We start from the raw sequence: 16,584 nt of genomic DNA, 5'->3' as shown, positions 1-16,584 counted from the left end.
ATTTTAATATATATGCACTAAGAAAAAATGTTACTCCGTAACTTTATTTTATGTGAATTTAATCATTTTAAGACTATATAACAGTTTACTACATATATCAATATTTATCTAAATACGAAAAGTAATGAATTTTACATCTCTAACAAATGTACAAAAGTGTTTATTTGTGAATTTAGAGTGGTTTAAGTTATTATAATATTTTGTTTACAATTATTATATAGTTTTAAACTGTTTTAAATTGAAAAAGAAAGATAAAATAGTTTAGAGAGTTTAAGGAATACAAGTGTTTATTTGTGAATTTAAAATAATTTAGATACTACATAGTCATTTTAAATAAAACTATTATGTAGTACTAAATTAGTTTAAATTTAAAAGAAAGATATATATACAGCGACTCTGGAATAATTTATATTGAATAATAATTTTTTAAAATATTATATAAATTTAAATTCATATAAATTAAAAAAGAAAGACATATAACTATTTCAAAGATTTATAAGGGCATCCACAGTAGTCAGAACCCATTGAGAGCTCTTTCGTTATCACGTCTGTGCCACATCAAAAGTTAAAAATCTCATATCTCTTTCCACTATAAAAAAAACCTTTCAACAACTCCTTCATGGATCCCACACTTTTCACTATATATAATTTCTATTTCTCTTCCATATTTTATATTATACACTATTAAATTTTTATAAAATTTAAATTTATAAATTATTAACATGAAACTTCATCCCATATTTTTTAAATCTCTAAATCATATATTTTTTTTCCTAATTTAAAAATAATTTTTAATTACAAAAATAAAAAAAAAATGATGAAGAAGTGACAAATGGAACTGCTTCTTGGCAATTGGGAAAAAGCTCTCTCCCACTATGAGAGCGAGTTTCTTTCATTTTACCACATCTGCAGTGGGAGAAGGAGCTCCTACTATTGTGGATGCTCTAAAGAACCCATAGAAATGCTTGCTTTTGAATTAAAGTAGTTTAAGATCGTATAATAGTTTTGTCGAAATTGTTATATGATTTTATACTGCTCTAAATTAGAGAAGATATTACATTGTTGAAAATTTGAGAGTTATTATGCAAAAAAGTAAATCGTGGAAAACTCTGGCCGTTAAACCATGAGGGTGCGAAGTAAAAAACTTCGCTACGCAGAAAACCAACGGAACGATCTCTCTCTTCCATTCCTCTCTTAATTCTCGATCACACTTCTCTTCTTTCTGCTTCGACGATTTCATCAGCGGTACGATTCTTCGTCTTCCTATCTTTTTCTTAGCTTTTCATTCGTTTGATAGTTTCGTGGATCGTTCCAAATAAGGCATTGATGATCGAGTACGGAGCAACAGAAGACGCTCAAATGGAGGAATACCTGGTGAACGTTAAAAGGCTGAGATCGCAGATGAATGGTGAGTTAGTTTATCATCCATCCACTATTCCCCTCTGCATTTTTATCAACCCAGATTGAAATCGTCGTCGGTAACCCAGATATCGAGGAGGCGGCGGCCAACAGATCGGTGGAAGAGCAGAAACAGAAGACCGCCATTGCGGCCTTGGAAACCGATATCAGTTCCGGTATGCCCTATCCTCTTCCGTTTTAACCAACTCTTTCTTTTCCTCGTTCTTTTTTTCTTTGATTTATTCTTCAAAGAAAGTGATGGATGCCTAGGGTTAGCACGGGTAGGCGCTTGAAAAAAGGCTTTTCCTCCTTGAGCTGATGTGAATCCGATCTTGCTCACCGAGGTATCTTAACTAGTTCCTGTACTTGTTTCTCTACGTTTCTTGTAGTGAGAGCAGAAACAAAGCGTTTAAATGATGAGGCGGAGGAGATGCTCAAGGCGAAGGCTAATATTGGCTCCGAGATCACAGAGAAGCAAAGGAAATTCTCTCTTCTGGAGGCGGAGTATTGTACCGTGTGTCAGGTAATTAATCTACCCCAGAACTTAGACACAAATGTGATTATACAGAGCTCGACTCATACATCATAACATAGATTACTAAACTTACCATTCCTTCAGGTTTTAGGATAAGCAATTCTGACGTTATTTTGTTTTATTAGCCATTTTCTTTAAATTTGGTCAAATTTAATTTTATTGGTAATTCTTAGCTCCTTAATGCGAGCGCACTAATTTTCAGCTCTTCTCCTGTACTTGTAATGTAGATTTGGCTCAGTATGAGAGATACTTTATCTGATATGATCTGCATTTCGTCTGAATTTAGTTTTATTGTTAATAATGAGCCCCTGAATGCAGACTAAACAATATTTCGACATTTTCTTGTCATATTAACAAGTTTGATTATTTAGTGATTTAGGCAACAATGCATAAAAAGAGCTACTTTCAACAGTGACATGAAATGCTTGGTCACTGTATTTTTCATGTTAATTTGTAGCTTGATATATGCTTGAATTGTAGACCGTGGAACTTCTCAAACAAGCAGTGGCCAACTTGTTATTGAGACTGAAAGAGAAAAGGTGTGCATTTATTATACTGGGATGTGCATTTTTCAAAGGATCAATGGGTATTTATAATTCTATATTCTATGCTTTATCTATCTCTCATAATAGATTGCACTATGGAAATATTTCTGAAGAATTGAACCTCAAAGTGCAGAAACAACAGGTTACAGCTGACTAGCCTGTTAGAGCTCTTTTATCTAATCTTTCTTCTATGTGAACACTATGATAAAAAAGATTATTGAGAAGAGTTTTTTTTCCTATCCTGCGATTAGGAGTGGTACAACTCATACATGCTTATGATAGAAGATCCAACATCGGTAAGTTTTTATGATATTTCACAACTGGGGAATCCACATTTAACTTCTCAAATTTCTATTACCTATGGTTAATGCTCCATTGAATCATTGATTTTGCTATATATTAACTGGACTTGGTTCAATGTTTACAAGCCTAAACTGTTTAACTTTGAATTTTCTACCTTAGTTTGACATAGCATTTATAACTTAACCTTTTAACTACTTCCTCCTTTTGAATTAATAAAATAACAAAACCAAAATTTTGCAGTGTTAAATAAATTAAGCATTTCACAGTGCTTATAAGTTTCAGCAAAACTTCTCAACTAATTAACTAAATGGTGTTTTTTAGGGCATGGGTAGTGCAGAAGAAGAAATATTTCTAGACAAAGGTATGGTTATTACAAAAAAAGTCTTTTCTTGGGCTTCTACAAACAATCAAATTGTTACAACAATATAGTTTCTTCCTCCAGTAAAAATAGAAACTATATATAATATAGTCATACTCTTGCATCATATATACCTCAATATATAATATAGATGAACAGTTAGGAGATATAAAAATAGAAAGCAAATTGTTCTATCTTTTCTTCAATTGATCCCTGTAAATTTATTCATTGTGCAGAAAATAAAAATGCTGCACATTGGATGCAAATGAGTTCTGAGAATATGGTTTGAAAATTTCATTTACTTCATTGTTTCATTCTTCATTCACTTTGTCATCTTAAATGATCAATTCATTGTTAACAGGGTGATGAAAACACTGAAAGATGCGGTGACCTAGACCTGAAATCTGCAAAAATGAAGCTAGATGAATTAGAGATAAAAAAGTTACAGATTATTGAGGATAGAGTTGAGGTATTGTATTTTGACTGGCATCATTAAAACATGTTATTTAGTACAATTTTCAGGAAGTAAGTGTAGTAGTTTCTTTTATTTTACAGGCGCAGCAGCTACTTGAGCAGATGAATAGTAAGATACAATCAACTGCTGTGAGTGCAATTTATCTCTGATGCCACTCTACCCTTCTCACCGCTATTTTTCTACATGGTCATACGTTAGCAAATTTTCTGTGTGCATCAAATACTGTTGTCCTTGTGCAGTCTGCACTTGTGGAAATGGCTGTTAAAGCCCTGGAGAATGAATACAATTCTGTGAAGGCTGATAAAGCTGGGGAACTGGAGTATTTGCAGTCCTTAGAGGCGCGGATCGATCAACTGAAGGTATTTGGTTACATTTTTTTCTCCATCATCTTATGACAGACTTCATTTTTCCCCCTATTTTCCTCCTTGTAACTTAGCACAAAAATACAATTTCCACTTTTCTTCCTTGCAGTATGTGTTTTAAGTTCGCTGTGATTGACATGATAGCAATTAGATAAAAAATAGGGAAAATGACCTAGAAGGTAAGCAAGGTTGATGGCCTATTGATAGATATTAATCGTTTATTCCCAGATGCCTTATCATTCTCATTTTTTTATACTCTAGTTATTGATATGTGAAGAAATGAATAAAATTAGAGATACAATTCTACATGACTCAAATTTCAAATTTCGTCCCTCCTTTTTCAATTCTTTCATTACAGTTCTTTAGCTTTAGGATAGGGAGAAAAGAAAAAATATGGAACCTCAACAAAAATGTGATAGACAAAGATCGAATTTGGGAGACCTAAAATTTAAAGGTGGATCTAGTCAGAAAAAGACCCTATCTTCCACTCCTTATTAAGACTCTCAAAATATTTTTTTAAGCATAACCTTAGAGATTTTAGTATACAAAGGTAGACAAATTTACATTTAATTGGGGAAAACAGTTCTTCCAAAACGTGAATCTGGTTGAAATGAGCCACGACAAATTTCACCTTATGACGCGTATGTAGCAAACATTAGCAGCAAATGCATCTCCGACTCTCCTGGCATTGCAGAGAAGCAACATGCTTTCTATCAGAAAAAACTAGAAAGCAACAAGCTAAAATAATGTATGAAGAAACTCCAACAGCCCTTTTCAACACCGAAAGTTGTAATCAAAGACAAGCACTAGTGGATCCCTTTGACCACCATCAGCTTCCAGAGCTACATTCTGAACATCAAAAGCTTCTATATGCATTAAACGCTTTCTTCTGAACATAAGCACATGATTGTGAAATTTGCTGCAGAATAAGCTGAGTAGAGATCAAATCCCCTTTGTGTTCTGGCTATTCCTCTTTTGCATCAAATCATGTCTTTTTGTAGGGTATCTAATAGTTAATATTAGATTAACATTTGACTATGATTCTCAAGAGCCTCCTCTTTTTTTTCATCGTTTTCATTGTTTGTTTTACAGAACCTCTCATATATCATCAACTGTCGATGTGGCAACGAGTACAAAGTAGAGCTGGCAAATTGAGCTGTCATTCTATGGATTATGTGTATGAAGCTGTTCACATTTCACAATAAGAAAATATATGTAGCCGCTCATGACTTCCTAAACAGCATGGTAATTTTCTTATATTTTGAGAACTTGAGATTACTGTTCGGAGTACTTTAGAAAACCCTAGATGGTGATGAATTTTCAATAGTGAAATCCATAGTTCCTAGGATTCTTGGAATTTGCACAATAATGCATGGTGCATGTTAGGTCAAATTTAGCATACAAACTTGGAAGCATGAGCCTGTTTCTCTATGGTCTGCATTATACATCTTGCAATTTTTGTTACTTCTCAAGATTAAGGAAGACACATTTGTTTTTTTGGTGTTATAAAGGAAACAGGGATTTCGTTCTCATTCAAACCTCTGTTGGAGAGCGGATATATTCTGGAAATCTTGTTCAAATGGAATCTAGAGAATCATACCATTTTTTCTCAAAATGGAAGAAACTATCTCAAGGGCAACATCTAGATTAGATCAACATAACTCCCAAGTTTAATAGTCATTAGTTTTTGTGGTTAAAATTAGTCAATGGATTTTTTAGCACTGCCCATGAGAATCAGAACTAGAGGAAAAGCTACTATTTTTAGTCATCTCTTACGATGACACAACTATAATGTAGGATCAATGTGGTGGCTAGGGAGGGGAGGGAGTGAATAACCATAATCCAAAATTGAATAATCTTAAACTCAAGAGTAAGCTTGGTTAGAATTTTAGTTACACAGTGGAAACATAGGTCTTTCACGAGGTTCAAAAGTTTCAACATCCTGTTCTAAAATTTATAACTCATTGGGAGAGTCATCCCTGGAATCCCACTATCTCTTTTCCTTCTTGAAGGCAAAGAAATTTCTTACAAGAACTAATATTGAAAACAAAATAAATTAATCTTGTGTAAACCAAATATAGGTCCTGGTGAGGCCGGCTAGAGGGGGTGAATAGTCTACAAGCACAATTTTAAAATAAATCTCTTGCTTTCTACTCAGCAAGGACACACTATTAGTTTAAACAAAATAAATAACATAAAGAAAGAGTAAGAGACAAGAAGTTTTACCTAGTTACAACTAGGATGATTGTTAATCCATGGTAGTTGAAGCTCACTAAAAAAATTTCTTTGATAATGGCGGAGTAGCCTCTTACAATCGTTGAAAGCACAGAAACAAAGAACATAATTCAAATACAGTGTATTGTATTCAATGAAGAGGACCAAAGTTTTATTTATAGCACACTAGTTGAAATATAGTTGTTGATGACATGGCAGGTTCTAGGCGCCTGGACCAGGTTTGGGTGCCTCCACTGTGGCGCCTTATCCGCTCTGCAATGGCTCCACAACGACTTCATGATAAGTCTCTTATCCATGCTCGGGTGCCTGGACCGGTCCTTGTTGGTCCCTTGTCGGCTGACAAGAGTGGATGAATTATCCTGAAAATGAAAATCAACCCTTTCTCGACTTTTCAAACTTAGTTAAGAAACACTTGTTAAATAAGAAACTAATTAACAAGAAAGAAAGAAGAAACAGATCCTTTTACTTGGTTTGCATTCAGCAGATTGCTAGTCCCAGACGTTGAAAGCTCACTATCAAATCTCCTTCTGGTGGAGAAGCTTCTTATAGCAGTTTAAGCACTAGATTACAAAATCGAACAAAAAGAAGATCGTTTTCAAGTGTTGTGTTGAATTATTGAGATCAGGGCTCTATTTATAGTCTGCTTGATCATTTGCTGGCGTGGCAGCTCTAGGTGCTTAGAATGGGTCTGAGTGTCTCGACGTGGATAAAACTTTATCCATGACACAACAGTGCACAACAGATAAAACTTAAGTGGTCCACGCGCTTGGAATACCTCCAAGTGCTCGGACCATGTTGATCAGTTGCCAAACAAGGCGCGTCGAGGAGGCGCCTTGGGCTGTGCCTAGGGGGTTTGAGTGCTTGAACTAGTTCGAGTGCCTAGACTTGGTCTAAGCGCCCAGACAGCCAACATCTCATTGACTTTCCAGTTCTCCTCCGTTCTGTCTTGATTTTCTTGGGTGATTTCGACCATCCGGAATAGGGCTCACCTGAACCTATTTTTCGGCCTTCTCCTCGAGTAAGTTTCCGCTCTGACTTCTCGTACCTCAGAAAATGTTGTGTGCTTCCTTCTCGTCGACTTTCTCCCGTGTCGTCCTTGTCGCTAGCTGCGTCTTTTGCTCAACTTCTCATATTCCTATGTCCTTGCATACTTAGACACAAGGCATCAAACAAACACATAACCTAACTTGGCTGATCACACCAAAACTACCATAGGGTACTAACAGTCCGGACGCTTGGAATGTTGCTGACGTGGACCCAAATTATATTCCCATTGCAACATCTCTGAAAGGACGCCTCTGCTAGCCCAAGCTGGTCCGAGTGCCTAGACTGGCCCAGGTGCCTGGAGTCCAAGCGCCCGAATTGATCCGGGCGCCTAGAGTCCGAGCACTTGGACAAGTCAACTTTGTGTTGATTTGTCCGGCTACTGCTCTGGTCGCTTGGGTGATTCTCCGGTCATTTAAAGTTGAGCTCACCTAAACCCAACTTCGACCTTCTCCTCGAGCAGACTTCCCTCCCGACTTCTCGTCCCTCGGAAGCGCCACGCGCGTCCTTCTCGTCTGCCGGTGTACTCTTCCATGGCTCTTCGTCCCTCGGATGCATCAAATCCGTCGACTCGCTTCTCGTGTCATATTTCTTGCTCGTTGTGTCTTCCGCTCGACTTCTTGTGTTTCTAAGTCTCTTACACACTTAGACACAAGATATCAAATACGCAGAGCCTAAATTAACCTGGTTGATCATATCAAAATCAATCTAAGATACTTACAATCTCCCGCTTTTGATGTGCATAGGGTTAAAGCAAACAATAAAATTACAATTAACTTCAATCAGTTTTCAATTATTACAAGTAATTAAATCATTAAATCAATATCAATACCTCCCCTAAACTTAATTTTAATTTTTTTCTCTCTTTGATCACATTTAAAAAATATATTAGGAAAAAATAAAAAAATAGTTAAAAAAATATTATTTTTTTCAGTAATCTATCTTTTTTACCGAATTTAAAAATACTAATTTTATTAATTAATTCTTTGTTCTGAGAAAAATAAATTAAAATTTTTTTATGTTTCTAAAAATCTTAAAGATTTTTGTCAAAGTCAAGCAGAAGTAGTTAGATTAGAATAAAAAATTATACCTATAAAATATTTGAAGTGTAACGACAATAAATGTTTTTAATCAGATAATATTATTTTTAAAATTATCATTCAAAATATAACAGCAAATTTCCAAAAAATCAAAATTATTTGGTCAAAATATTCTCTTTCAAAATTTATTTTTGATATACCTCAAATTGGAGAGAAATGCTAAAAGTTAAGTTAATATTTTTCAAAGTTAATATTTTTCAAACTATGTAAATAATTTTTTTAAAAAATATGCTATCTTTAAAATTCTCTAGGGGTTTTCAAAGTATGTAAATGGATTTTTTTTAAATATGTTAACTTTTAAAATCTCTCGGGGTTTTTAAAGTATGTAAATAGATTTTTTTATTAAAAAAAGTATGCTAGCTTTCAAAATTTCCAGGCGAGAATGGGAAATTTAGGGGAGCAAAGTTTAAAAAAAATCCTTACTTTAAAAATTTAAAGCTTCTCTAAAAACACTTAAATTTATTTTAAAAGAATTTTCCTTTTGTGTTAAATTTCATTAAGTGTTATGTTTTTTTACTTAACTTTAAATCAGATTTGTCATAAATAAAAAAGAAAGAGATTATTAGTTTATCCGGTAGTAAGAGCGCCCCCAAAGTCGCCAATGGGAAGTGGTCCGACCGGACAGACGGCCGTAGAGGGTCTGATCGGACGGACGGTCGTAGACGACCGGTCCGACCGGACTGCCGGCCGGCCGATGGAATCGAATACCCGGGTGGGTCCGGCCGGCTCGCACTTATGGTTGGAAGGCACCCTGTCAAATCGAGGTTCCGACGCTCAGTTGAAAAGGTCATGGACCGAGCTGACCTTTTGACCGATCAAAGTCATAAAGCACCCCTGTTTATTAGTCTCCACAAAGCACAAGTAAACCGCTGCGGATGTCCGGTCGGATGTTGAGGGATCTGTCCGCCCGGACGACAAGTTTGGAGCGAGGGAAAATGACAGGGGACTTCTTTCTCTGACAACCGGTAGGTTTCACGTGTGTGCCATACTCCAAATCTTGTGACAGGGGATTCTACTGTCCCATCAAGGGCATGCTTTGACTGTAGCGATATGGGTCAGGTAAGCTTTCTGACAGCCGCATACCTAGGAAGGGACAGGGGACACTTATGCACCTCGGTACACGTGCCCAAACCCTTCACAGCTCTATATAAAGAACCTCAGATTTCGCCAAAGGAGGATTTTTTTGGTACGTATTCTGAGACTTTGGGAGCCACCTTGTTTATCGTGATTTACCTGACTTGAGCGTCGGAGGGTCGCCGTCGGGAACCCCCTTCCCGGCTCGACTTCTGTGCAGGTTAGCCGGAGCATCGCGTCATCGGTTGGGGATCTACATCAGCGAGCCGGAGAGCGCCACGCGCCCAGCGTCTGTTGACTTCTGGTTTGGACAGGATCAATTTGGCGCCGTCTGTGGGAACGCTCCTGCATCCGAGCAAAAACAATGGACGAGGTTGGACGACAACACACGGTGGCGCTTTCAACAGAAGAACTCGACGCTCTAGTCGAGATGAGGGCCGCCAAACTTGTGGAGCAAAAACAGAAAGTAGCAGCCGAGCGGCCGGAGCAACAAGCAACATCTGCGTCGGGTGGCCGAGCGGAAGCACCTCCAGCCACCGTCGCATTCCATCGGGCCTTATTCCGCACCCCTGAAGCCGTACCGACTTGAAAAGATAGAGGATCTTCTTCCGACGAAATGCCTAGGCGAGACGACCGAAAGGGGAAAGCTCCCCGAGCGGACTCATCTCCCGAGCGGATCAATCGCCAATTTTCGGAGGCTATTCTACGAGACCCTCTGCCCAAGCACTACGTGCCTCCGACGATCGGCGAGTACAATGGAACAACAGACTCAGATGATCATCTGGGTAAGTTCGATAACACAGCTACGCTCCATCAATATACAGATGGAGTAAAGTGCCGAGTCTTTCTTACCACTCTCTCGGGGTCGGCTCAACGGTGGTTTCGGAGGCTGCCGGACGGATCCATCACTAGCTTCAAGGACTTCCGAACGGCCTTCCTCCACCACTTCGCCAGCAGTCGGCGTTATCAGAAGACAAGTGTCAGTTTGTTCGCCATCAAGCTTCGAGCTTACATCCAGCGATTCAACCAAGTGGCGATGGATATTCCAACGGCCACATCGGAGACGATGATGAATGCCTTCACGCAAGGCCTTGTGGATGGGGACTTCTTCCGGTCGCTCATCCGAAAGCCGCCCCGAGATTATGATCACATGCTACATCGGGCTAACGAATACATAAACGTGGAAGAAGCACAAGCCGCCCGGAAAAAGGAAACTCCAACCGAGCGGGCACCTATTCATGCCGAACGGAAACAGCACGCCGCTCAGCAGCCGCCCAGAGGACCGAGGACCGAAGCAATCCGATCCCCCCACGCCAGATCACACGTACAAGAGGTAGCTGCCGCTCGACCCAAGCCAAAGAAGAGATGGACCCCTATGTTCTGCTCCTTCCACCAGACGGATACGCACAACACGAGGGATTGTCGAAGTCTTCCCTTCGTGGCTAACCCCGTTCCTAGGAAGGCCGAACGACGGTCTCCTCCCAGCGACAGGAGACAAAGGACTCATGAAGCGACCGGACCCGCACCGAAAGGCGACATCAACAGGCGCCCGATCGACACCGATCTCCAAGGCAAGAGAATCGCCGAGCGTCAAGAGAACGATCCCGGCCGTCCGCTCGGGAAGAGGAAAATAGAAGCAATACTTCCCGAGGCGAGATCAACATTATTGCTGGTGGGCCGACCGGAGGAGCTATACGATTCGGTGTAGTAAGGAAAAGGCGCAAGGGACAGAAATCACTTTCGGGCCTCGGGACTTAAAAGGAGTTGAAATCCCTCAGGACGATGCACAAGACAGTAATTACTAACTACAGTGTTCGCCGGACCTTTCTGGACATAGGAAGCTCGGTCAATATAATATTCAAGAAGGCGCTCGATTAGCTTCAAATAAAGAAAAGCGAGCTCCGACCCATGACAACCCCATTGTATGGTTTCACATGCAATGAGGTACAGTCGATCGGCCAAATCCGGTTAGCCATACCTCTTGGAGAGGAGCCACTCATGAGGACTAGTCGTTTGGATTTCATCGTGGTGGATGCGTCTTCGGCCTACAATGTGATACTCAACCGACTAGCAGGGAGATCAGTTAGCAGCTCGGCGATGCTATATAGAGATGATCCGAGCAGAAGCCTGTTCCGCTCGGAAGGCGCCCCGAATCGAGGTACACGCCATAACTGAGAAACCTCCTGCTTTAATTTATAATGAAAAGGAGGAGGTTCAGATCCATCCGACCCGATCGGAGGCCACGACTTTTATCGCCTCTGATCTGGGGGAGGAGCAGAAGGAGGAACTGATCCAATGTCTCCAACGAAATCATGATGTCTTCGTCTGGTCGACACATGAGTTGCCCGGAATTTCGCCGAGCCTAGCGCAACATGAGTTGCATGTCCGACCGGACGCTCGGTCAGTGAAGCAGAGAAAAAGGGATTTTAGTGCCGAGCAGAATGCCATCATCCGGGCGGAAGTAGAGAAACTTCTGGAGGCCGGCCACATACGCGAGGTGCAGTTCCCGAGCTGGCTGGCCAACGTAGTATTGGTCTCCAAGCTGGGTGGCAAGTGGAGAGTCTGCATCGACTTTCGGGACTTAAACAAAGCATGCCCCAAAGATTTTTATCCCCTGCCCCGGATAGATCAGCTGGTGGACTCTACGGCCGGCTGCGAATTAATTTGCATGCTTGACGCCTACCAAGGATATCATCAAGTGCCGCTCGCCCGGGAAGATCAAGAAAAAGTAAGCTTCGTAACGGCCGACGACACATATTGCTATAATGTGATGCCGTTCGGATTGAAGAATGTCGGGGCCACCTATCAACGCTTGATGAACAAAGTGTTCAGGGAGTAGATCGGGCGTAATCTGGAAGTATATGTGGACGACATTCTTATCAAATCCGTCCGAGCGGCCGATCTCTTCAAGGACATGGAAGAAACCTTCCAACGCGCGCAAATACGGAGTCAAGCTAAATCCCCTAAGTGCCTGTTCGGAGCAAAAGGAGGGCGCTTGGGTACATAGTGACCGAGCGGGAATCAAGCAAATCCTAGCAAGGTGAAAGCTCTGCAAGGCATGCCGCCCCAAGAAATACAAGAGAAGTGCAGAGGTTGACCGGTGATAACTGCTTTGTCCAGATTCATCTCCAAAACCGCCGACCGAGCCTACCATTCTTCAAGATCCTGCGCAAGGCTACTAAGTTCCATGGGATGAAGAATGTGACCGAGCGTTTGGAGAATTGAAGACATCTCTCAGTGCTAGCCAAGCCGATCGGGGGTGAGTCACTTTATATTTATTTGTCGTCAACTGAGCATGCTGTAGGCTCAGCACTTGTGAGGGCAAGCGGCGAAGAGCAGCCGGTGTATTTTCTAAGCCACATTTTAAAAGATGTTGAATCTCGTTACACCGGGCTCGAGAAGTTAGCCTTTGCTTCGGTTCTTCGACCATATTTCTTGGCTCACACCATCATTGTCCGGACGAACAGCCCGCTAGGAAGAGTGTTGTTGAATCCAGAAGCGTCCGGACGGCTCATCAAATGGACTACAGAGTTGAGCGAATTCGATATCCAATACCAGCCCCGCTCGGCGATCAAAGCGCAATCCTTGGCTGATTTTGTGACCGAAGTGCAAAGGCCAGAGCCGGAAGCTATGTGGAGAATATATGTGGATGGGTCTTCCACTCGGCTCGGAAGTGGGATTGGAATATTACTACTCTCACCTCAAGAAGAAAAGATGCACCTATCCGTCCGGCTAGATTACAAAGCTACCAACAATGAAGCAGAGTAGGAGGCCCTCATAGCCGGATTGCAGGCGGCACGGCATGTGGGAGCCGGTCGGGTGACACTTTATTCGGATTCACAGTTGGCCGCTCAGCAACTATCTGGCACCTTTGAAATCAATAGCGTGCGGCTTAAACTCTACGCTGAGGCCTTTGAAAAACTCAAAGCTAATTTCCGCGAGGTTCTTATTCAGAAGATTCCCCGAACGGAGAACCAGGCAGCCGATGAGTTGGCCAAACTAGCAAGTTCTATAACGCCGGTCATTATCCCGAAGCCAATTGAACAAGTATCTTTGGTGGCACATGTTGACCGGATGGAAGGCCTCATGTTTCCGGACGACTGGAGGACACCCATCATGGAGTTTTTGCGTTCGGGCACCACTCCTGCTGATCAGGATGAAGCCCAGCTGCTCAGGAGGAGGGCCGGTCGGTTCACATTCATCGGCGATCAGCTCTACAAGAAGGTTTTCTCTCGCCCGCTGTTAAAGTGTGTGAGCTCGGAAGACTCGGCTTACATCCTCCAAGAGGTACATCAAGGATCGTGCGGAGGACATCCGGGCGGACGATCATTAGCCAAGAAGGTTTTGCTAGCTGGATACTTTTGGGCGACCTTACAAATGGACGCCGCTCGGACAGTAGCTACGTGCCTTTCGTGCCAGAAGTATCACAACTTCTCCCACCGACCGGCAGAGGAGATGAAGGCATCAACCGTTTCATGTCCGTTCGATCAATGGGGAATGGATATCGTGGGTCCATTTCCGATGGCGACCGGGCAGAGGAAATTCTTAATAGTGGCGGTAGACTATTTCTCCAAGTGGGTGGAGGCCGAGCTGCTAGCAAAGATCACTGAACAAATGGTTAAAAAATTCATCTGGCAACACATCATTTGTCGGTTCGGCATCCCTCGCCGACTAGTGTCCGACAACGGGCGGCAATTCACAGGGAAGATGTTAGAGGATTGGTGCAAAAGCTACGGCATTGAGCAACATTTCACGTCCGTGGCCTATCCTCAGAGCAACGGTCAAGCTGAAGTGGCCAACCGGGAAATTCTCCGTATTCTGCGCGCTCGGCTCGACCATTTGGGAGGAAGTTGGCCGGATGAAGTGCCGAGCGTCTTGTGGGACATCCGAACGACGCCAAAAGAAGAGACAGGAGTCACACCGTTCCATTTGGTATATGGCGGCGAGGCCGTCATTCCGGTTGAAGTCGGCGTTGAGTCCGCCCGGATCCAGAGCTACGATGATGACAACGCCGAACGGAGAAACATGGAGCTGGATTTGATTGACGAGGAGCGAGCCAAGGCATCCGTTCGGCTGATGGCATACCGTCAGCGGATGAAGCAAAACTACAACCGGCGCGTCATTCCCAGATCATTCCAGGTTGGCGATCTTGTCTGGAAGAAAGTCAAGCCGGTCGGCGACGTCGGCAAGCTTAAAGCCCCGTGGGCAGGTCCCTTCAAAATCATCGAGAAGCTCCGCTCGGGTGCGTATTATTTGGAGGATGAGGAAGGTCGGCAGCTAGATAGGCCGTGGAGCGCGAACCACCTCCAGCCTTACCGGGCAGGGTGAAAGGTGTGCCTATGTAAATCATCTTGTGTACTTTTTTCGACTGAATATTTGAAATGCAGAAACGAAAAATCAAGAGAACAAGGCATCGCCAACAAAAGAACGAAGGCCCCGAGCCGCTCGGCCGGAGGTAAATGGGTCGAGCCAAGCGCTCGAAAATTAAAGGCCCCGTACCATTCGGACGGAGGTAAATTATCCTAGCCAAAATGCTCGACGAAGCAAACCCTGAGCCGTTCGGTCCGTAGTACGTTCTACAAGTTGGGTGAAAGGTGCGCTAAATATAAATTTATATACTTTTTGGTCGCCTATGTACTTGCGATGCAGGAAGCAGAAAGATGAAAAACACATTGAGTATTCTCTGCTGAACGAAAGGCCAAGGTCGCTCGACCTGGTAAGGAGTTAGCCTGGAAGACCGTCTAGCCCAGACGTTAAACCGTAGAGCCGCGCCGACCGGCTATAAATATCCGCGCCGTCGAGCTCCGACGTTAAAGATCGAGAGACGAGCCGGCGTCTATAAACCCTCCGAGCGGAAGACCGTCTAGTCCAGACGTTAAACCGTAGAGCCGCGCCGACCGGCTATAAATATCCGCGCCGTCGAGCTCCGACGTTAAAGATCGAGAGACGAGCCGTTTATAAACCCTCCGAGCGGACGACCGCCTAGCTCAGACGTAAAAAGCGCGCGACCGGCTATAAATATCCGCGCCGCCGAGCTCCGACGTTAAAGATCGAGAGACGAGTCGGCGTCTATAAACCCTCCGAACGGACGACCGTCTAGCCCAGACGTTAAACCGTAGAGCCGCGCCGATAAATATCCGCGCCGCCGAGCTCCGACGTTAAAGATCGAGACGAGTCTATAAACCCTCCGAGGACGACCGTCTAGCCCGTATATTAAACCAGAGCCGCTACCGGCTATAAATATCCGCGCCACGAGCTCCGACTATAAAGATCGAGAGACGAGGCGTCTATAAACCCTCCGAGCGGAAGACCGTCTAGCCCAGACGTTAAACCGTAGAGCCGCGCCGACCGGCTATAAATATCCGCGCCGTCGAGCTCCGACGTTAAAGATCGAGAGACGAGCCGGCGTCTATAAACCCTCCGAGCGGAAGACCGTCTAGCCCAGACGTTAAACCGTAGAGTCTCGCCGACCGGCTATAAATATCCTCGCCGTCGAGCTCCGACGTTAAAGATCGAGAGACGAGCCGGCGTCTATAAACCCTCCGAGCGGAAGACCGTCTAGCCTAGACGTTAAACCGTAGAGCCGCGCCGACCGGCTATAAATATCCGCGCCGTCGAGCTCCGACGTTAAATATCGAGAGACGAGCCAGCGTCTATCCGTATTCTCCGCCGATAGTTAGACCGACGCTAAGTTCCGCTCAGACTCGAGGTATAAAAGGTTCTGATCGGCTTATAACGAGCGATTCTTACTAGCCACACAAAATGATATTCGGCCGAACGGAAGGGCTGGGGAAAACACTTACAAGAATGCACCTCGAATGCCAAAGGTGTGATAGTAGACGAGCGGGCAGCACAAGTATTAGCAAGGGGACAGTGCAAAAAGATAAGAGTACACGAAAAGAAAGCATTTCATTAAAATTAAAACCTTAGGCCGAGTGGCCTAGGTACAAAAAGATTCATGTTCAGCCGAGCGGCGAAATTACAAGAATTACTCGATGTAGTCGTAGAGGTCCCTCGGAATGTTGCTCAGGAGCTCCACCTGATCGCCGGCTAGAATATTGGTGGACTCCGGAAGAAGGCCCTTCGACTTCAGATAGGTCATAGTGGTCGTAATGGCCAAGTCGAAAGCTGAGTACATCCGCTCGCAAATTTTCT

At 43.0% G+C, this 16,584-nt stretch overlaps 1 protein-coding gene across 2 annotated transcripts; it reads left to right on the top strand.

Annotated features, from left to right (window-relative positions):
* The first annotated feature begins 1,088 nt into the window (after positions 1–1,088).
* Positions 1,089–5,254, top strand: LOC121993245. Of its 2 annotated transcripts, XM_042547962.1 has the most exons (13): positions 1,089–1,245; positions 1,321–1,408; positions 1,488–1,574; positions 1,788–1,921; positions 2,414–2,472; positions 2,566–2,620; positions 2,730–2,774; positions 3,103–3,142; positions 3,376–3,422; positions 3,501–3,608; positions 3,695–3,742; positions 3,854–3,973; positions 5,069–5,254. In XM_042547962.1, exons 2-13 carry the CDS (start codon positions 1,327–1,329, stop codon positions 5,129–5,131), a joined length of 888 nt encoding a protein of 295 aa, XP_042403896.1. In that variant the 5' UTR covers positions 1,089–1,245; positions 1,321–1,326; the 3' UTR covers positions 5,132–5,254. The 2 variants fall into 2 exon arrangements, with proteins under 2 accessions (XP_042403896.1, XP_042403897.1); XM_042547963.1 differs by lacking the exon at positions 2,730–2,774.
* The last annotated feature ends 11,330 nt before the right edge of the window (positions 5,255–16,584 follow it).

Source organism: Zingiber officinale, chromosome 6B (genome assembly GCF_018446385.1).
Source record: "Zingiber officinale cultivar Zhangliang chromosome 6B, Zo_v1.1, whole genome shotgun sequence".
NCBI classification, from domain to species: Eukaryota; Viridiplantae; Streptophyta; class Magnoliopsida; order Zingiberales; family Zingiberaceae; genus Zingiber; species Zingiber officinale.
The sequence above is the reverse complement of the archived record's forward strand: the minus strand, read 5'-3'. Positions and strand labels throughout refer to the sequence as shown.

Bases quoted from the DNA above. Each gene is read 5' to 3' on its own strand.
- LOC121993245 (XM_042547962.1), top strand. From the start codon at position 1,327: ATGATCGAGTACGGAGCAACAGAAGACGCTCAAATGGAGGAATACCTG. The intron at 3,423-3,500 runs GTTTGAAAATTT...CATTGTTAACAG, and splicing joins AAATGAGTTCTGAGAATATG to GGTGATGAAAACACTGAAAG. The intron at 3,743-3,853 runs GTGAGTGCAATT...GTCCTTGTGCAG, and splicing joins GTAAGATACAATCAACTGCT to TCTGCACTTGTGGAAATGGC.